The sequence below is a fragment of the Macrobrachium nipponense genome, chromosome 33, assembly GCF_015104395.2.
Source record: "Macrobrachium nipponense isolate FS-2020 chromosome 33, ASM1510439v2, whole genome shotgun sequence".
NCBI classification, from domain to species: Eukaryota; Metazoa; Arthropoda; class Malacostraca; order Decapoda; family Palaemonidae; genus Macrobrachium; species Macrobrachium nipponense.
In genome coordinates, this window is record NC_087219.1 from 49648167 (window position 1) to 49669630 (window position 21464).

Genomic DNA, 21464 nt, shown 5'->3' on the forward strand with positions numbered 1-21464 from the left:
GAAGACAATTGAATTTTTTGTGCATTGGAATCTCGCATCAGATTCAATGTGAGGACTCGGCAATGGGTTCTTGCAGCATAGTATGTCTGGCAAAGAACTAAATCCCCTCTATTCCTGACGCAACGCTTCAGATAGAAGTTTAGTTAGTGCCCAGGCAGGGTACTTACATTTTCATCTACAGAAGAAGAGAGGTGGTTTTAAAAACGTTTTGCCTACAGAGTCTTCGGGGTGCACGATGAGGGCTCCCAAAATGCTTACTTTCCAGAAGGGTATTCAGAAGAATAAACAAGTTAAGAGCTAGAAATCAGGGTTCCGCCCAATTTCAGCTCAGTCTCTCCTTCGACTTCCAGACTCCTTCCCTTCCTTCGGGCAAGGATAGGGAAGATTCTGCAACGAGGAACTCATCAACATGTAAGAAGAGATCTCGTTAGCAAAAGAAGTGTTCACGAAGGATCCTCTCGGAGGAAGACTCTTCTCTCTCTCGTATTGTTAGATATCCTGTCGTCTACTGGGTGTAGCTGACAAAATACCAAAATCACCTCCCTTGCCAGGGGCCAAAAGTCTCCAAGGGGAAGAATTTCTTCCAGCCTTCTCCAGTCTCCTGATAAACTATGTGGTTGTTCAGGACTCTCGGACAATGTAGCGCCAGCCAAGCGCCAAAATGCCAATACAGGCGAAAAAACGCCAGAGGCGGACAGTTCCAAGGAACTCTGTCATGGCCGGATACTGAGAAGGAGCGGGCCTCCAACCTGGCGCAAATGCGCCAGAGGCGAACAAATCGGACAGATATAAGAGTGTCCGATGTGGACATCGCCAGACAGCCTAGAGACTCTTCCAAGCTCGAAGCTCCAGCAAGTGTGGAGGAGCCAAGCCAGGCGCGAGGCGCCAGCCAGGCGCGAGGCGCCAGCCAGGCTCTAGGAGCCAGCCAGGCTCTAGGAGCCAGCCAGGCTCTAGGAGCCAGCCAGGCTCTAGGAGCCAGCCAGGCTCTAGAAGCCAGCCAGGCGCCATCCAGGTGCCAGGCTCCTTCAAGGCTAGGCTCCAGTCAGGATTGAGGATCCATCCAGGCGCAAGGCTCCTTCCAGTAAAGAGAAACCTAAAGCTCTGTCATGTAAGAGGGCTAGTCCCCATTGATATGATACAGGTAAGGCTCTGCCATGTAAGTGGGTCAGCCCCCATTGGCACGATCCGAGAAGGCTCTGTCGTGTAAGCGGGCTAGCCCCCATTGACATGATCCAGAAGGGTTTGTCAGTCATAGGTCCCTACCTCGCTGAAACTCTTGAGGCATGCAGACTCATAGACAGTAATCATGAAGTCTTCTGCCAAGCTCCAGGCGCAAGGCGCCAGCCAGACGCAAGGCTCCAGCCAGGCGCGAAGCGCTAGCCAGGAGGGAGGAGCCAAATCAGGCGCCAGCCAGGCGCGAGGTGCCAGCCAGCGGCGCGAGGCGCCAGCCAGGCGCAAGGCTCCAGCAGGCGCAAGGCTCCAGCCAGGCTCTAGGCGCCATTCAGGCGCAAGGCTCCAGCCAGGCGCGAGGCGCTAGCCAGGCTCCAGGCTTCACCCAGAAGAGATCTATATCAAAGAATGCCCTGGCCTTCTTTGAGACAATGTGATCTCCTAAGCACTTGACAAGTGCATTGATGATTCCTTCAAACAGCTGAGAATTAAAAGCGCATGGAGTGCGAGCTTTTCTGTATTCTTGTTCTTTCCTTAACAATATGTCATAAGGACATATTAGCTGTCACATACGGGAGATGCAACTCTGTGTTGACTTCCCATATCCGAAGGATGTCAAGATAACCTACGAGAGATCCTTCTCTCTTGGTTGATACGTGTCTGCGGATACACCTTGCTGGATAGGGAGCCGATACTGATCCTTAACTAGTGAGTTAAATTTTAGTTAACGTCGTGTTTTTTTTTCTTTGGGTTGTTTGAAAGGAGTTTGGGGATAACTCTTTTCAACTTAAGCACTAACCCTCGTGTTAGGATCAGGTGATCGGGATCGGTGTTGTGCTCCTTAATTATGCCACTAGGCATAGGCATATTGTCATGTAAGAGGCTCTGTCGAGTAAATGGATAAGACCCCATCGACAGAACCCACAAGAACTCTTAGCCATAGGGTTCACACTCCTCGCTGAGGGCCTCTTGAGGTCGAAAGGCAGCGATTCCCTAGGCATTAGCCATGGAATCTTCTGCCTGAACAAGTAGGAACCAAGGTTTTATTTATTTATTACCTACAACGTATGTTGTTTACCTGTCTATTCAGTAAATAGTTGTCTCTTACCCACCACCAAGGGTGTCAATCAGCTAAGTATATATCTGCCGGGGAAGTTGCATGTACAAAAATGATATTGTTAGAATACAATAAAGTTTTGTACATACTTACCCGGCAGATATATACGATGAATGGCCCACCCAGCCTCCCCTCAGGAGACAGGTGGAAGAGAAAATCTGGTTCTAGAACGGGAACGGTTCCTATTCCTGCCACCCAGCGCAGGGGTAGATCACCTGACCTACCTGCAGCGTGTGCCGCGAAATTCGAATTTCTGTCGGACGTCAGAGACATAAGCTAAGTATGTATCTGCCGGGTAAGTATGTACAAAACTTTATTGTATTCTAACAATATCATTTTTAAGTGTGTTACAAAAAAAAGAATTTACCTAATTAATTAGCCCTCTTCACTAATAATTGCAAGCTAAAGTTCATGTAAAGCAGTAGTTTGTACTTTACAAGTTATGTAGATTTTAAGTGAAAATTGAACTTTTGTTCAGTTTTCTGAACTAAGTTTAAGAAGACAATGTTATTCACTTGTGATGATTGTTATTCTTATAAATGCAAGGTACGTATAGGCTTAGGGTCTGAAAAATATGAAGTGATAAAGTACAAGATTATATGCACAAAGCTTAGCATTTCTCTTGTTCTCTCTCATTCGCAGAGCAAGGTTGTAAAGAATACATCAATAGCTGAAAAATTACGCAATCTGGCAGAGCAGGCTTTGACTCGTGCAGAGGTGCTAAAAGCTCAGTCCACTGGAGAGGAGACAGAAACTAGTAAGTACAGTATAGTTGATTTGTCTCTTTATGTTTTGTATATATACGTAACTTGGTTAGGGTTACACTGGTCACAAATAAATCATAGTGGATGTTAATAAGGATACTGGATGCTCAATATGAGAGAATCAATTCAAAGGCAGTCCCTCTGAGAGTCAAGTGTGTTAACTCTGATATAGTCGTACCTAAGAATATTGCGTAATAATAATAATAATAACAACAGAGACCTCCACGATTGTGTACACATTTAAAACTCTTGCAGATGCGCTGTAATTATTCCTGTCGAATTCAGGTTCTGAACTCATAATTGAAATCGGCCCATCTCCATCATTATATCAAATTGCTAAGTTTGTAACAGCTTTGTCTATGCGCACATGTTTTTTTTTAAGTGCTAATATTAAGGCGCAAATATCCCCATGATATCAAATTCACTTTACTTTCTATACTTCTCCTTTGGGAGATGAAGGAAAAATCTGATTTGCTTCATAAATCTTTTTTATTGACATGGCTTAGTTGTTTGAAGGAAGACTCATTTTAAATTCTGCACGTATTGTGCAACCACTAAATTTTCATCCGAAAAAAAGGATTTTATATATCTCGTGTGTCATGTGGGTTCCTATTTTGAGAGCGTCAGTTCATAAGGTTGATTTTCCAGCATGCTAATGGCTGACCTGAATCATTGGGTGTGTGATGCTACTCAAATAATTTTTTCAAAATCCCAAGAACTGACCATAGAAAATCCCAAGATTAAAAAAAAAACCCAGGATGATAAACAATCTGCCAAGCTTTAAGAGTCCTAAATGATCTCTCTCTCTCTCTCTCTCTCTCTCTCTCTCTCTCTCTCTCTCTCTCTCTCTCTCTCTCTCTCTCTCTCAGGAAAGGTTACTGCTAATTTGAATCTCTTTAACCAATAGGTATTAGCACACAGTTTGCATGTTCCTAATATTTAAAAAAAAATGTCTACTACAGGTAATGCATCTTTGAAAGACAAAAAACAACAAATTTTGTTGGTGTTAGTCACAGGAGTATTAAAAGGATGTGACCAGCAGGGAAGAGAAATGGGGTTAATATTCCTCATTCTTCAAGAGATTAAGGAGACGAATATTGTTTTGGAGGTACATATGTCAATGCAGCATTATATCTTCTGAAGCAGAGAAAAAAAGCTATTGCAATACACCCCCTGAACACCTGAACAAGCCCTGGTCACTTACCAGCCCGAACCATCATTTATCAAAAATTTACCAAATCTTTGGTTAAAATAAACGATCAGTGTTGCCAATCTCCTGGCAAACACCCTCGTTACCTAGTTACCAGCCCACCGCTGATAGCCCTGCCTCACGGGCCGGTCACACCTGCCCTCTCACGTCAATCACTTATCGTTCGCGGTGGAGTACAGATGTATCCACAGCGAACTCCTTTTTGGTCTTGCCCGGCCTTCATTTGCACCTTTGATTTGATTGATTTTGGTGACGAATTACGCATCCCTTTGGATTACGGTTGGATTGCTCTTAATACCTTGTCATTAGACATTGATTCTGCAAAGGAAGAAACAACACAAGCTACGACAACGACTACTGCATTCTCGGCCACGACATCACAGAAAACGACGAGCGGAAGTTCAACAACGTATCGTCTTTGCCAACAATGCAAGAAAAGGATGAGTACCCTATGATACGATAGTCATTCCTTATGCGTTAATTGTAGGCCTGTTCAATATAATGTAAAGACCAGATGTTTGGAATGTCAGGAGTGGTCTTTGGACCAGATGTTAGGGTATCTCAAACGTAGGAAAGGTCTCGGAAGTAAGTGTAGGCAGGAAGAGACTAACGTAGATCAAGATAAAGACTTAGAGACAGTGCTCTTTAAGAGACTTGAGAGTAGGCTGACATCGAGTATGACATCTCTGTTACCGATTTTATGTCGATTAAGTGAGGATAGATCGAGCAATAGGGATACTGAAATTACTAATCGTTCTTTTCCAGCTCCCCTGCCTGTTCCAGAACCAGCCCTAACCGGTGCTGGGGGTTATGGGGATCCGCAAGCCCACGGGGCAGGATCCGCCGTCCCCCCTGGCGCGGAGCAGGCAGTGTTGGCAGCAGATTCCCCTTCCCTCGATGTGTAAGTTCTCAGGATGATAAAAACTTAGGTCAGATATAGACGAGTAGGGATAATAGGCTACATAGTGTTTAGTTTAGGAAGAGAAGTGCAGGCTTCTTCAGGTCGGTTTTCTATTAAAAGTAGTAGTTATAGAGGCACAGTGTCCTTAGAGCATCTTTAGGCTTTTTCCTGCTTCGAGTTCCTTGCATCAGAAGCTTTTAGGCCATGGTTGGTCTTTCAGATATGCTCCTTCGTCTTTAAGGTTACTTTCCTCTACTTATACGATACGATAATTGTTAATATCAACTAATTCTCCGTTCAATGCATATTGACTTACGATATTCAGTATGGAGAGAAATCGAATAAAATTAACTACGGTTAGTCTAGTGTTCACGATGATATATCGTATGCATATTCAGTAGCCTAGCCTAGCCTAAAGTATTCGCTGTACAACATATCGGTAGTTATTTTTATATTGGCTAACGCTGTAGGCTCAAGGCATTCGGACTTTGGATAATTCAGTACAGGTGTAATTGAAAACGAACGAGAATCCGATCTGAGGATAATTAATATGAATGTAATCGAACAGAATGAAGATCGGATTCTGTCCGACTAAAGCATTATAATTGTATTATATGTATCATCATATTAGCGTAGTATAAACACTAACTCGGCAGTCATTCACGCTGGAATCAGCGGTGACGAATACGGGTTTGCGTCGCCGTATCCATCTCATTCTCTCCTGATTGCCAAAAATGACTAACGTAACAACACTCTCACTTATGCCAAGTCTGTACAAACGTCTTGAAGGAGACGTGTGTTCAACTATGTTGACATTTAACATAGTCAATGAGGTATCTATCTTGGGGCATATAATCAGATGTCAGATATAAGGAATTCGTATGTATGACGTCTTCATACGTTTAACCGATTATTGCCGTCAGTAATTACATTGCGCTTATGTCAATTACAGTTACAAATTACCAGTCGTATTATCAAATTACAATGACAACTGAAATTAATATTAGGCCTAATAAAGTTAATTTAATTACCTTTAAATATTATTTTATTACTTTTCAATTAAATTACAATTACACTAGCTTGTCGTCAAACAGCACTATTGTAAGGAGGTGTGACTTAGGCAGACAAGGATGCCGGCTAGTCTGTTTATTTATTTATTTTTTTTCCTTGGCTCCAGATTCAACCATATCACTTGGTCTCGGCTAATGTTTTTGTCCCTAGTTAGCATATTAATGAATATCTGGATACTTAACTTGTGGAACGAAGTCATACTGTTCGTCCTTACGAGGTAATTAAGACCAAATAAAAATCTTTGACTGATACGTCTCATTGGAAGCTAGTTTTTTCCCTCGGGTTAGATGGCGTTAAATTTAGCATTCCGTTCGTTTTTCACTCTTTTTCATAGGTATTACGAACCTTACACTTTATATACTTTATTAATCCTTTGTCTGTGTAAAAAACAACAGTAATGAGCTCTTTCATGCTATTAGTTTCTTTTACCACGGCTGCGTTTGAATTCATACAAATGCTCGGGACTTCGGTCCAGGTTGCTGATGCACGTAATTTTGCCTTATTAGCTTCAGCTGCATTTTTAACATGAATACAGTAATTACCGTAGCACGCGGATGAATACAATAACGGATGTTGCTATCGGATTCGATTACTGTCACACGCTGATCAATACAATAAAGTGATGTTGTTATAGGAGTCGATCGCATTAACAAGTTCTCGTTCGGTTGTTCATAGCTTTACGGAGTTATACGAGTATATTATCGTTAAGATAATACTTTTTTAACTTAGAAGAGGGTGCTGGTTACGGAGTTGGAGATGTTAGACGATTGTAATTTCTCTCTCTCTCAATCTTTCTCTCATCCTTCTCTCTCTCGCTCTCCTCTCTCTCTCTCTCATCTCTCCTCTCTCTCTCTCTCGTCTCTCTCTCTCTCTTCCCTGATTTTATATTCTCTTTATACTAGACGATTGTATCTCTCTCTCTCTTTCTCTCTCTCTCTCTCTCACTTTTCTGATTTCATATTCTCTCATCCTATTTTCCACGCTCTCCTAACACTGGACTCATTGTGCAACAGAGGTTTTTCTTCCTGTCACACCTTTTTCAAACTTTGTAAATTTCCCTTCAGCGCTGATTGACCTCATAGGTCCCAATACACGGCCTTTGGCCTAAATTCTATTTTTAAACCCAACAATCTTGCTGTCTGAGTTAGTATTAGAGTAGGGAGCGAATATTAGGAATATGTATAAGGTATTCATGATATGATATATCACGAGAGGATTTTAAGTATTAGGACAGATAGGAAAGAACATGTCTGGGTCTATCTGAGGGTATTCTTCCAAGTGCCAACCAGGCAGAGTACAGACAGGCAGGTACAACACTACAAGAGAGGACATCACTACGATCGACGACACCGTTGTCTCCTCCGTACATGAGAGGCCTAAGGCCACATGGGAGGTCTTCAGTTTCCCTCCATACATGAGAGGCCGAGAGCCACATGGGAGGTCTTCAGATTCCCTCCATACATGTGAGGCCGAGAGCCACATGGGAGGTCTTCAGATTCCCTCCATACATGAGAGGCCGAGAGCCACATGGGAGGTCTTCAGTTTTTCCTCTACTCAGGTGAGGCACATAGCCAGCTGAGAGGAAACAGGTTTGTAACCCTCCCGCACTCAATGAGTTTTGACCTTAGGGTAGAGGTGCAGGGAGTTTTTCCCTCCACATATGGCAGGCCTAGAAGGCCACACATGGGAGATTAGTTTGGACGAGTGACAAATGAACTTGAGACTGACCCGCGTACTCAATTATATTGACTGACAACTGGTACAGTGGAGGGCCGAGTAGATTTGATTCCCCACCTCCAAATTAATGTTGTAAATCGGGCTTGTTCAGGTGTTCAGGGGGTGTATTGCAATATGAAGTTTTTATTGTAAAACTAATATTGTAATACCTACCTGAACACCTGAATGATTCCCACCCTCCTCCCCTCTCATACAGAGTTATTGAGTTATGATTGACGTGAGAGGGCAGGTGTGACCGGCCCGTGAGGCAGGGCTATCAGCGGTGGGCTGGTAACTAGGTAACGAGGGTGTTTGCCAGGAGATTGGCAACACTGATCGTTTATAACCAAAGATTTGGTAAATTTTTGGATAAATTGATGGTTCGGGCTGGTAAGTGACCAGGGCTTGTTCAGGTGTTCAGGTAGGTATTACAATATTAGTTTTACAATAAAAACTTCATTTTGTTGGCGAAGATTCTCTGAACCAACAATTTTGCACTCAGAATAATGAGAAGGAATTCATTCTATTCTTCATGTAATCAGTAAAATACATACACTATTAAAAACTACATATGTACTGTTTTAAAAATGTGCGCTTAAAAATACGTACTACACATATATCCAAAACACACACACACTTTCATCATCGTCATCTTATATAAAACATTCTACTCAGACAGATTAACGTACATCTAAAATCTGATTGGCTGGCTGGTTGTCATGGAGACTGCTAGCCAATGACAGCCACCTACTCCTGTTCTATTTATAGATATATGTTGCGGACGGCATTACGTTTGAAAGTTATGAGCGTGACTATTTGACTGCTGATGGCAGTAATTACTCAAGGCTTTGTTGTATATAATTATTTCTTCATGAAAACAAGGATTTAACAATACAGGCAATCCCCGGTTATCAGCTGGGGTTCCATTCTCAGCCGGGTGATGGTAAGTGAAAACCGCCATTAACCGAAACTTGGCGAATTATGCTATTTATAACGCCAATAACCAGTTAATGGCGCCTCTGTTAAGTGTCATGTCGCTGATAACCGAAACTCGGCGCGTTATGGCACCATAAATTGCTAATTTTATGGCACTAGACTAGCCCCATTAAACTGGATCGCCATTAACCGAGTCTGCTGATATGGTATGAAAAATCCCACACAGTCTTTCGTAGTGATGCATCATCACTTGTGAATCGTATTCCCAGACCGTCCTCAAATATATGACTGCAAACTGAGGACGTCATAATATTAGTAACAATAAAGAACAACCCTCTGCAAGATCAATATGATGAAATGTATTTTATAGCCTTACAATGATGTTAGATTATGATCCTGATACCACAGTTCCAAAATTCGAAATGAAAACATCTGGCCCTAAGGATTTTTATGTGCTTCAAGGATTTTTCCAGAATTCAAGTACTGTATATACTTGTGCATCATGCGACTTTTGATGACCTAATTTTGAAGCTTCAAAATTAGGTCTTCAAAAGTCGCATGATGCACAAGTATATACGGTACTTGAATTTTGGAAAAATCCTTGGAGCACATAAAAATAATGTGTGTGCCAGGTTTTCCTTTGTAGAGATTTGATAACCAAGGAAGTACGTAGATGTAAGATGACAAGAAAGTGAGTTTTTTTTTTATCATAGAAATGCCCTGAAGTCTGCCATTGATGAAAGTTCTCATATTCATATTTTTTCCAGTTTGTTGATATTGTACTGCAGTTCTTTAGAGAGATAGTATATTTGTTTTTATTTGTCCAAAAAGGTAGTATATTTGTTTTTATTTGTCCCACAATCTGTCCATCAAGTAACATTTTCACATGTGTGTTCTGTTATGTAAACATGTAATCAACCCCCTTCTTTTTTATCATCAAATCTCTCGTGCTAGATACTGTCAGGCTCCTTCTCAGAACCTTTATCCTTCTAATTCCCAGGTGAAAACCAAATGGTGACAAAGGCTGGCCATCAGAAAGTTTCTCCTACCCGTGTCATTCCTCCATTGGGAATTGGCAATTTGGTTAATTCCAGGCCTCAGCAGCCACAAGGTAAGTTTTGTTGTTTGTCTGATAAGCAGTATTTTATGCTTCTTAAATTTCACATAAGTGACTTACCGAACAGTTACATAGCTTATAGCTTCTTACCTACGGCAGTCGAAATTCAAATTGTTGGCGCCAGCGGCGTTGCTATCTTAAGTATAGGTGATACAAGACCCGCCCACATCCGGGAACCCTGGGTACTGCTAGCCTTCTACCGTCAATTTTCGTTTTTGCCGCTCACGGGGTAACACCTGTGAGATTTTCGCTGCAGTCTCCTGCGTCGCCATTTTGGATTTTGGTTTTTGTTTGGTGATGTACAAGTTTTTGGTTTTTTCTTGCCAGTTAGCTATCTCTATTCAGTTTTTCGTCATTATTGCTAATTATGTCAGATTCTAGTTCATCTGCTGTAAGGTTTTGCAGCGCTGGCTGCAAAACAAGATTAGCTAAGTTATGTCACGATCCGCACTCTAAGTGCACTAAATGCAGAGGACAAAATTGTAATGGTATGGATGTGACATGTGATGAATGTAAAGAATTGATGAACAGGGATGGAAGGCGGTTAGATCGCATGCTGAGAAAATGGAGAAAGATAGGAAGAGGAAGGCAGCTCTTAGGGCTAGTAGTAAGAATAGGTTAGAAACTACTCCTGTTCCTTCGGAGACAAATAAGTCGTCTCTTGCCTCTCCTTTATTAGAGAATATTTCTCCAATTAATAGTCCTCCTACTTCTCCTTTGATTACCCCTGTTCAAGTTGCCCATGTTTCCGAACCCAACACCATTGCCTTTTTGCTTGAGTCTAAGATGGATAAAAAGTTCGAAGTGTTAGCTGAATCAGTTATGAAGTTAGGAATGTCTTTTAAAGCTTTCGTAGATAGTACAGTGAAATCTAGTGCAGTGCAAAGTGTTAATGTTGTGCCTGAGGAGGCGGTTGTCCGTTCCCCTCGACTCCCAGACGAAGGTCACTGTCCCTCCCCCGCAACCGGGAGAAGACATACCGGAGGTCGGAAGGAGTCTGGGGGAGTTTGCCCACGGTCAGCCGTCGACTCCGTCGATTCGCGGGTATCGTCCAAAAAGATGTGGAAAGGTATTAGTGTTTGTGATTCTCGTCTGTCTTTCTGATTCGGAATTGGCAGTGCAGTCGCCAGTGCGCAAAAGGCGAAGTGATTTGGTGTCTCGACCGTTAAAAAGACATTCGATTCTTGCGGGTGATTCGTCACCGACTCCTGTTAAGAAGTCTAAGAGGCATTGGAGTCCTCAACCTTCGTGTAGTTTTGCTCCGGATGTGATATTTAGTGAATCTCCTCCGCAGTCGCATTTTTCGGCTAAAAGCAATGGCTCTCGGACTAAACTTTGTGATAATTCACGATCGCTCGACTCTCCCAAGCGAGTCTCAGTCGCAGTTTCGGCTCGGTCGCCTCGTTCGACTCCGTATTACTGTCCAGAGAAGCGTATTCGCTCGTCTTTGTTCGACTCCCCTCGCCGTGAGTCGATAGGAATTTTGACTGGTTGTTCGCCTGTGTCGACTTGTTGTGCGGAGACTTCACCTGTTAGAAAGAATCATTCTTCGACTGAAAGACCATCGACTTCTACAGTGTTAGACGATTCTACCTTAGCTCCATTTAAGAAGCATTTCCAGGATCTTATGAGTTTGTTGAAATCCTCCACCGGGGTACAACATAAGCCTGATTTCGACTGCTTCCGTGCAGTCTGAAGAGGAAGCTTTGGATCAAGATGACAAGGATTCTTCGGCTTATTCGAGTCTTCTTAAATTTTTCCTGTCCACTTATTCCAGATTTACTTTGAACCTGCTTCTCCGTCTTCACCGCCTTCAATGTTCGTTAAAGATAGGAAGACAGCGTATTCGTGTCTACCTAAACTGGTTCTTTCTCAGTCCTCGAAGCAGGCCCTTAAGGAGTCAACAGAGTGGCTTTCTAAGAAGAGGGAAACAGGTAAGGCTTCGTTTGCTTTCCCACCTTCTAAGCTTCAGAGTAAAGCGTATCGCTTCTACGCAACTGGAGAAGTTCCTTCTTTGGGAGTGTCTGCCTCCTCCCAGGGAGACTTCTCCGGTTTAGTGGACTCACACCGAAGAGCAGTTTTTCGTCAGCTAAAATTTTGTTTTCTTCTTCAGAGCTTGACCATTTGGTGAAGAATATTTTTAAAGTATTTGAGGTATTTAGTTTTTTGGACTGGACTATTGCCTCTTTAGCTCGCAAGATTGAAGACTGTCAGTCTTTAGAAGAAGATTTTGCCACAGACTGGTTAGGAGTTCTGTCCTGTGCGGATAAGGCTGTTAGAGATGGTTCAGGAGAATTAGCAGCCCTTTTCACAATGGGAGTGATGAAGAAGAGAGAAAGGTGGTGTTCTTTCGTGTCTAAAGGAGTCACTAATAACCAGAAGTCGGCTCTCATGTTTGCTCCTCTCTGTAAATCTCATCTTTTCCCTGAAGAAACCATTCAACAAATTCTATCGGATTTAGAAAAGAAATCTACTAATGATCTCCTTCTTCAGTCTTCCAGACGTCCGAAAGAGCCTACTCCGACAGGAGCTAAGTCTTCTCCTCTTCAGAAGCATCCCTTTCGAGGGAATAAACCTAAGTGGCAACGACCCAGGACTAATTTGCGTCCACAGTACAAGTCCTCAAAGAAACCTCCCCCCAAACCTTCGGACAAGTGAGAAGCCGTTCCTTCATGTGCAAGTAGGGGCAAGACTCCATCTTTTTTGGGAAGAATGGAGTCGAAGAGGTGCAGAGCAATGGGTAGTTCAAGTTCTTCGAGAGGGATACTCGATTCCTTTTGTTTTAGATCCTCCTCTCTCCGATACACCAATCAGCTTAACAGCATATTCTCCAGGATCAGAGAGAGCTTTGGCTTTAGCAGCAGAGGTCAATGCACTCATCAAGAAGGGAGCAATAGAGGAAGTCCTCGACAGTTCTCTGGGATTCTACAACAGACTCTTTGTAGTTCCCAAAGCCTCGGGAGGTTGGAGGCCAGTGCTAGATGTAAGCACATTGAACCTTTTTGTGCTGAAGACAAAGTTCAATATGGAAACAAATCATTCTGTGATGTCGACACTTCGCCCAGGCGATTGGATGGTGTCCCTGGACATGAAGGACGCCTACTTTCATGTCCCGATTCACCAGAGTTCAAAGAAGTTCCTGAGATTTGTGTTTGAAGGGAGGACGTATCAATTCAGAGCCCTTTGTTTCGGCCTTTCGACGGCCCCTCAAGTATTTACTCGTGTTCTTGCTCCATTGGGGAATGGGCTGCATATGTTGGGCATAAATGCAGCATTTTACCTGGACGACTGGCTTCTCAGATCGGGTTCGAGGACACAGTGCGTGAAGGATTTACGGAAGACACTGTCATTAGCGAGTTCAATTGGGAATTCTCATCAACCTGGAGAAGTCTCAATTAGTGCCGTCCCAGAAGATCCCCTATTTGGGGATGATTCTGGACTCTCAGACTTTCGGGTTTTCTGTCCCCGAAAAGAATAGAATCTTGCCTAAAAAAAAGTGAGCCAATTCCTGAAACCGTCAGTCCTCCTCCGCCTTGGAATGGATGAGTCTCCTAGGGACGTTATCATCAGTAGAGACGTTTGTAAAGTTGGGTCGTCTTCACATGAGATCTCTTCAGTTTATCTCAAAACGAGTTGGTGTCGGAAGTCTCAACCAGACACGTATTCGTTCCCCAGTGTCGGAAGAGATCAAGAACGACTTGAGATGGTGGATGTCGAGGGAAAGATTGCAAGAGGGTCTCTCCCTGACATTAAGGAACCCAGACGTAGAATTATACTCCGACGCATCGAACAGAGGTTGGGGAGCTCTCCTAGGGACCAAAAAGATCTCAGGATTATGGTCAGAGAGAGAGAGGTTGAATCACATCAACATGGAGTTGAAGGCGATTTGGTTCGGAGTCTGCAAGCATTCGCTCCTTTGGTCGTGGGAAAGAGAGTGGCAGTATACTCCGACAACACCACCGCTCTATCTTATATCAGGAATCAGGGAGGAACCCATTCATTCTCCCTCAACAAAGTCGCAGAAGATCTCCTTCTCTGGTCTCAAGATCGGGATATTTCCCTCGTTCCGAGGTTTGTACAGGGAAGTTAAATGTACTGGCGGACGAACTCAGTCGAGTAAACCAAGTTCTTCCCACGGAGTGGACATTGCAAGACAAAATTTGTCAGGAACTGTGGAAACTTTGGGGAAGACCTTCAGTGGATCTGTTTGCCACGTCGAGGAACAATCGACTTCCGATCTTTTGTTCCCCAGTTCCAGATCCTCTTGCTTGGAAGACCGACGCAATGCTTCAGGATTGGACGGGTCTAGACGTTTACGCCTTTCCCCATTTGGAATGATCAGAGAGGTGTTGAACAAGTTCCTCTCGCATCAAAATGTGTCAATGACGTTGGTAGCACCATTCTGGCCCAGCAGGAAAGAGTGTTCCCAGACCTTCTCAAGTTGGTTATAGACCATCCCGACTTCTTCCTCAGTATCCTCGGCTACTCAAACAGCCCCACTTCGACAGTTATCATCAGAATTTGGTCCGCTCTGTCACTGACAGGGTTCAGACTGTCCGGAAACTCGTCAGAGCTAAGGGGTTTTCGTAGAGCGGCAGAGGCTATTGCTAACTGTCGAAGAAGCTCTTCTGCCAAGCTTTACCAATCGAAGTGGGGAGTCTTTAGGATGTGGTGCAGAAGACATAATTTCTTGTCTTCTAAAACCTCTGTGACAGAAATAGCTGATTTTTTGCTGTACCTTAAAGAAGTTAAGAACTTGTCGTATCGACAATTAAAGGGTACAGAGCTATGCTGTCCTCAGTGTTTAAGCATAGAGGGCTTGACATCTCCTCTAACCAGGATATTGGAGATTTAATTAAATCTTTTAATACAGTAAAAGTGTCCAAGAAGGATAGTGTGGACTGGAACTTGGACGTAGTTTTAACTTTTCTGATGTCTTCACGATTCGAGCCACTTCGTGAAGCGTCTTTGAGAGATGTAACGAGGAAGGCACTTTTTCTCTTCGCTTTGGCTACAGCAGGAAGAGTGAGTGAGTTACAAGCCATCCTCAAAGAGGTGGGGTTCAAAAATCGTAATGCGGTTTGTTCTTTTGTTAACGAATTTTTAGCAAAGAATGAATCTCCCTCTAACCCATGGCCTAAATCTTTTGTACTTAAGGGATTATCTAATATAGTGGGTCCGATGGACGAAGAATGTTTACTATGTCCTGTCAGAGCTCTGAAATGTTACCTGTCAAGGACACAATCCGTTAGAGGTAATTCCGACCGACTTTGGTGTTCGGTTAAAAGAATTCTGCAAACCCCTCTCCAAGAACGCTATTTCGTTCTTTTTGAGAAGTCTGATACTGGAGTCACACTCTCAAGTCCAAGATCAGACTCTAAATGTGCTTGAGGTGAAAGCACATGAAATACGTGCAGTGGCGACATCCTTAAGCTTCAAAAATCACAAATATGTCGCTTTCCTCGATTCTTCAATCTACGTTTTGGAGATCGAGATCTGTGTTCGCCTCATTTTACCTGAAGAATGTAGAGGCTACCTATGATAGTTGTTGTAAATTGGGTCCTTTGTCGGTAGCGGGCATGGTGTTGGGAAAGGAAACATAGGGGAACTTTCTATCCTCTACTGTCTCTCGCCTTGTTATAGGTTGTTGAGTCGTGGGCAGACTGGAGGCTCATAGTACTTTGGAGAACCTCCAGATCTTATTTATTACTTTTGAGTATGTCATTATTTTTGGTATAGGTGATGGTCTGTTGTTTTTTATCTGGTTTTTGAAGCCCAGGGCAAGGGCATTATCTGTTTTTTAATATTTTGTCAACCAACGGTCTTGTCCATGGTTACAAAATCCCACTAAGTAGGAATGACCCTGGCCTATACTGCCACATCTCCTACGAGTGATGAGAGCGCCAACCAGAGGCAGTATTCTCCTGTAGCTGCTCTCTCACAAGGTAGGGTACTGCAACATTTGCTGTTTAATGTGGTCTTACTGTCATTTTTATGTAGTCCATCTACCCTCCTTCCGGGTAGTTTGATTCAGCTATGTAACTGTTCGGTAAGTCACGTTATTGAAAATGATATTTTCATGATAAAATAAAGTTTCACATATACTTACCGAACAGTTACATAATCAAAGCCCACCCACCTCCCCCCAGAATGGACGTGTCAGCTAAACGAAAATTACGGTAGAAGGCTAGCAGTACCCAGGGTTCCCGGATGTGGGCGGGTCTTGTATCACCTATACTTAAGATAGCAACGCCGCTGGCGCCAACAATTTGAATTTCGACTGCCGTAGGTAAGAAGCTATAAGCTATGTAACTGTTCGATAAGTATATGTGAAACTTTATTTTATCATGAAAATATCATTTTTGCAGTTGCTGTCCTTGATCTGTATGTGTTGTTTGTAGGTACTATAGTACTTTTTTATTTCTTACAGAACTTGAACCAAGGTGGTGAGGTTATGTTTTTGGTTGTCTGTTTGTTTGTAAGTAGGAAACTAATGAACAGAATGGTAAATTTTTAAAGGTAATATCGCCTGGGGAAGTATGACATGAATGTTTTTGACAAATTTCATGAAAATCCATTTGTCCATTTTCCTCTGTGCATGGCATTTCAAGACTATCTTGCCAATGCTGCCCACTTCATGACCTACTGCTCTGGTTTGTTCAACTGTGCTATTCTTACCTGTGCTGCTCACTGCGTGGCACACGGACTGCTGCTTTTATGATGACTCTAACTGTGATTGAGGTGTCCTCCAACTGGTGGAACCAGATGATGACAAGGACACTGTCTTGGTTTTCTTCTTTCAGTAGTGGGGGCTTATCTTCAAGAACATGGGAAGAACTGGGAGGAAATAGTTGCGAAACTGTGAGTAATTTAGGTACAGTAGTATGGTTTGGTCACAAGTTTTCATTCCTAAACACAGTTTTCCCTTTGTTTATGCTTCAGGTGGTTTTTCCTTACACAGACGATCTGGTAAAATTTATGTTGGTAGATGGACGTCAGGTCAGTGAATGGAAAGTAGGCAATAGAAGGGGTAACAGATGATTCAACAGGTTTTTAAAGTTTTCTGTTTCTGATACCAAAGGTGACTGGTGGCTTGTACCCAAAATTTTTATTACATCATTTCTCTTTGCAAATACTATGTCTTAATCCCTGAAGTAGGCACATTATATATATAGTAGTATACCCATTCGTTTTCTGAATTTTTCAAACCAGCCTCTGTGGGCATTAAATTCACTAACAGCAGTGCTTGTTGTAGGCATTTTCTCACTGATATTGGCATGCAACTTCCTCCAACGTCTTTAGTGTTTCTCGCCTTTTTTTACACACGGCTAGCATTTGGAGCTTTCTTTAGCCCCATGATGGCTTATTTAGCAGTTGCGCTGGAATAAAAAAGCACAAAAACAACAAATGCAATAGTAGAATAGGTCACAAAAGAAGATGGGATGCTTTGTTTGGGTGCTTCATACGGGGCCCTGTCATGCACTGTGCCCCAGATAGAGCGTTTCCAAGTGTACGAAAACTGAGGAAACGTTTGGTAACCGAGACAAAATTTTGTGGAAAAAAGTCTATGAAAACCAAAATGTACGAAAAGAGAGGCATACGGAAACCAAGGTTTGACTGTATATAGAAATCAGTAATAAAGAGGAAGTGGTAATTCTGAAAAATTAACAGTAGGAGAAGAATATGGCTGTATTTTTATTATTCATTTTACACTTTACTATTTGTACCAATGAGCTTTACTGAAAATGTCTTATTATCCTTTCCCAGGAAGACCTGCAGGAGCTCGTAAAGATGGACTTCAGTTATCAGGAAAGTCTGAGTATTCAAAAGAGGAAGTGGAGGTCCTCAAGAAAACCTCAAATATAAATGGAAGAGACTACTTGCCTTTTATGTCCATTGATCTAAAAGAAAAATTTGCATATTCCCTACCTTTCAGTGATAAGGATGGTGCCCTTGCTTTGGCTCCCAAGCAAAAGAAAAACTTTGCCAGGTGGGCAAGACCAGAGGATATATCAAGCAATCCTAAAATGATTGAGGTCATAGATTATTACAGCATTAAGCAGACTTGTGTATCAGATTGCTCTTTTGTTGCTTCTGTAGCTATCAGTGCCCTCTATGAAAAGAGGTTTAAAAAGAGACTCATCACTGATATTATCTATCCCAAGAGCCGTAATGGTGACCCAGTGTATAATCCATGTGGGAAGTATATGATTAAACTTCACATAAATGGAATCCCTAGAAAAGTCATCATAGATGATCAGTTACCCCAGGGACATCATGGAGAGTTATTGTGTTCTTATTCAACAAATAAGAATGAATTCTGGATATCCTTAGTTGAAAAAGCTTATATGAAAGTGATGGGAGGGTATGATTTTCCAGGATCCAATAGCAACATTGATTTGTATGCCCTCACTGGATGGATTCCAGAACGTGTGTCAGTAAAAGATAAAGACTTCAATAAAGATGCAACCTTTAAAAAGATATTAGACCGCTTCCAGCGTGGAGATGTGCTTGTTACTATGGCAACGGGTGAGATGAGTGATGCTGCTGCTGATAGAGCAGGCCTAGTGCCTACTCATGCTTATGCTATGTTAGACATAAAGGAGATGAAGGTAAGAAAACTATATGTTTCTGAGTAATATGCAAACCATGATATTTCTTAAGTGCCTAATCAGTTGTTAGTGGTCGAAGTAAGATATTCTCGGTTGACAAAAGCTAATTGTTGAATATGTTGTATTGTTCATACGCGAACAGACCTTCGGTCTTAACAATAGGATAATTTCTAGCACCTAGCTGGATCTGGTTAAATTGCAGATGAAAGCAAGGAATCTTGTGAGATCTGGTAATGCGTGCGTATATCGGGTGAAAAGTGTTCAAGGACCACGCACCCAAGCCACAGTGTTCAGTTTTTTTCTTATCCACTTGGACAAGAGTTGTGGTTGACCTCTCTTGGCCTTTACATGGTTCACTGCCCATTTCCGCTTATGTTTCTGTGTGTGTGCTTTCATTAGGGCTTCTTGTGCTCCTTCTTGGCCTTGACAACGTGTTTGCCCGGGAGCTCCAGGTTTCTTGCGTTCTTGTCTTTTGGCTTGTTCAGCGACTGATCCTCACATCACTTCTAGTAGATGTTGTTCTAATGTTTGTAAAATAATGAATCCCTGCACGGAATGCTGTGCGTGGCCTAGAGGGCAGTGGAAGTTATTTTATAGTAAAAGGGACCATCGTAGAGTTTCTACTCTTCCTTTGTGGGAAGGATTTTCTTCTCCTCTTCCTGATGCTTCGTCTCCTGCTGCTGTCACACCCTATGCTAGTGTTCTGCCTTTGTCCCCCTCCTTTTCTTCTATCGATTCGTCGTTGGAAGTATCGGGAGTCCCTCAAGCTGATTTATTATGTAATGTCGCCCCCTCTTCCTCTGGAGTTAATTTAATTCCTGAGAGGGAGGAGACTTTTTCATCAGTTTCTTTAATTTCAGATTCGGAAGCGTCCAACATGGCGGCGCTCCGGGCGACGCTTGGGCTACAGGGTCCACCCTCCTTGGAGGGTTTGCTGACGCACTTCTTGAATGCTCGCCAACCCCCTCCTCACGCTGTCCAGGCCCTCCCCCCTCCTCCTGGCCTAGTCTTTGTTGATAGCCAAGGTCAGCCATATTGTATTGCTCCACCAGTGACAATTCCCACTTCTTTGAGTCAAAAGGGAAGCCATGGCATCAGCCCTGCTGGTGACGTCACTGGGTCAGCCTTTTTGTATCCCTCCACCAGTGGCGTCTTCTTCCCGTTCTGATCGAGGGGAAGTGTAACTAATTGAGGATGAACCACAAGTAAAATGGAAAGCCTACTACATACTTCATTTACTACAGTATTTCATTTTTCTTGTAGGTTTGATGGTAATATTTTAGTATTGCACCAGAATGGTCAAATAAATATACAAAGATTCTAATACGCGTAAAGAAAAGAGAGACATTGAAGAGGCATGTGTCATCCTGTTATTGTTGTGTTTACAAACTTATTACTTTAATGGACTAGGCTGCAAGTACATACATTTCTATATTGTTTGTCTATACCCAGAGAATTGCAGTGCAAAGGTAACTGATGAGACAGTATGACTTCAACTGTGTCACATCAAGTTGTTTTCATGTTTGACCTCTTTTTTGACTTGACAGAGTACTTAACATAAAAAAATGGGAAATGGTGACAAGTCTTCCCTGTTACGTATACAGTGTAAGGAATAAGTAAAGTAGGAACTGGCTAGCAAAGCATTCCAGTTGAAGCAAAGAAACAGACACTGAAGTGTGTATAATGTGAGGATTGCCATTTTCCACAGACCAAGTGTGGAAGGGGTTGTGTGAATGGTGTTTTGAGGCCATATAATTGAAGAAAGAAACAAGAACTCTCTTCTTGAGTTCAAGAAAACAGCAACCTGAATAGTATCTATAGAAAAGAGAAAGAACCTCTTATCTTATATCCCAGTTTTAGATCAGCTCTTGTGTTTTCTTTTAACCAATGATATTATGTTACAGGTAGTGAGCAATTGTCTTTTCTTTGTATCACCTTCAGTCCAGCAGTCTTTAAATGCAGATGGTTTTCTTTATATGTGGGATAACCTAGAAATGCCTTTCATGCTTTTCCCTTTATTCAGCTTGTAGCACCCCATAGACAGAAATCATTTGCCAGTGGTGTGAAAATGTCAAAATTGATGATAAAAGTTGCAGGTCCATAATGATCTAGCATGTGAGAGTTGACAATTTTTAATAAATATTAATAACTTTCAAACCTTGTGCTAATTTCATCCTCAGTCAAGTGAACACTATGACTCATAATGTTCACTTGACAGGATGAACCTAGCACAAGGTTTGAAAGTTATTAATATTTATTAAAAACCATCAACACTCACATGCTATATATTATTGTGGACCTGCAACCTTCATTAATTTTATTCAGTAGATGAAACCTATTCTTATGGAACAAGCCCACAGGGACCATGACTTGAAATTCAAGCTTCCAATGAATATACGCAGTGTTCATAAGTAACTGTAGGCATCACTTAAAGTTCTTTGCAGCATGCATTCGACCCCTGGCTGCAATCCCTTTTGTTCCTTTTACTGTACTACCTCCTTTCATATTCTCTTTTTTTCAATCTTACTTCCACCCTCTCCTAACAATTTATTTATAGTGCAACTGCGAGGTTTTCCTCCTGTTGCACCTTTCAAACGTTCTACACAGTCAATTTCTGTTTCAGCGCTGAATGACCTCATAGGTCCCAGTGCTTGGCCTTTGACATAAATTCTATACAGGCAGCCCTCAGTTAACAGCAGTATCAGTTAATGGCTATCCGGCTTTACGGGGCTTGTCTAGCGATGCTGTTAACTGGATTTTCGGCGTCGGGTTTTTAGTGCTGTTGTCGCTGATTTTTGGTTGGCAGCGATTTTCGGTTACCAGCATCGGCTGGGAATGGAACCCCCGCTG

The 21464-nt window shown here is 42.4% G+C and overlaps 1 protein-coding gene across 2 annotated transcripts in view; it reads left to right on the top strand.

The window, feature by feature from the left end:
- The window catches only part of LOC135203162 (calpain-7-like), a 141244-nt gene that overhangs the window by 45591 nt on the left and 74189 nt on the right, over nucleotides 1-21464 (top strand). For both annotated transcript variants that reach the window (XM_064232849.1, XM_064232848.1), the window contains exons 4-6: nucleotides 2930-3044; nucleotides 9886-9996; nucleotides 17770-18614. In XM_064232849.1, the coding sequence (XP_064088919.1) occupies nucleotides 2930-3044; nucleotides 9886-9996; nucleotides 17770-18614 (1071 nt within the window). The remainder of the gene's footprint in view (nucleotides 1-2929; nucleotides 3045-9885; nucleotides 9997-17769; nucleotides 18615-21464) is intronic.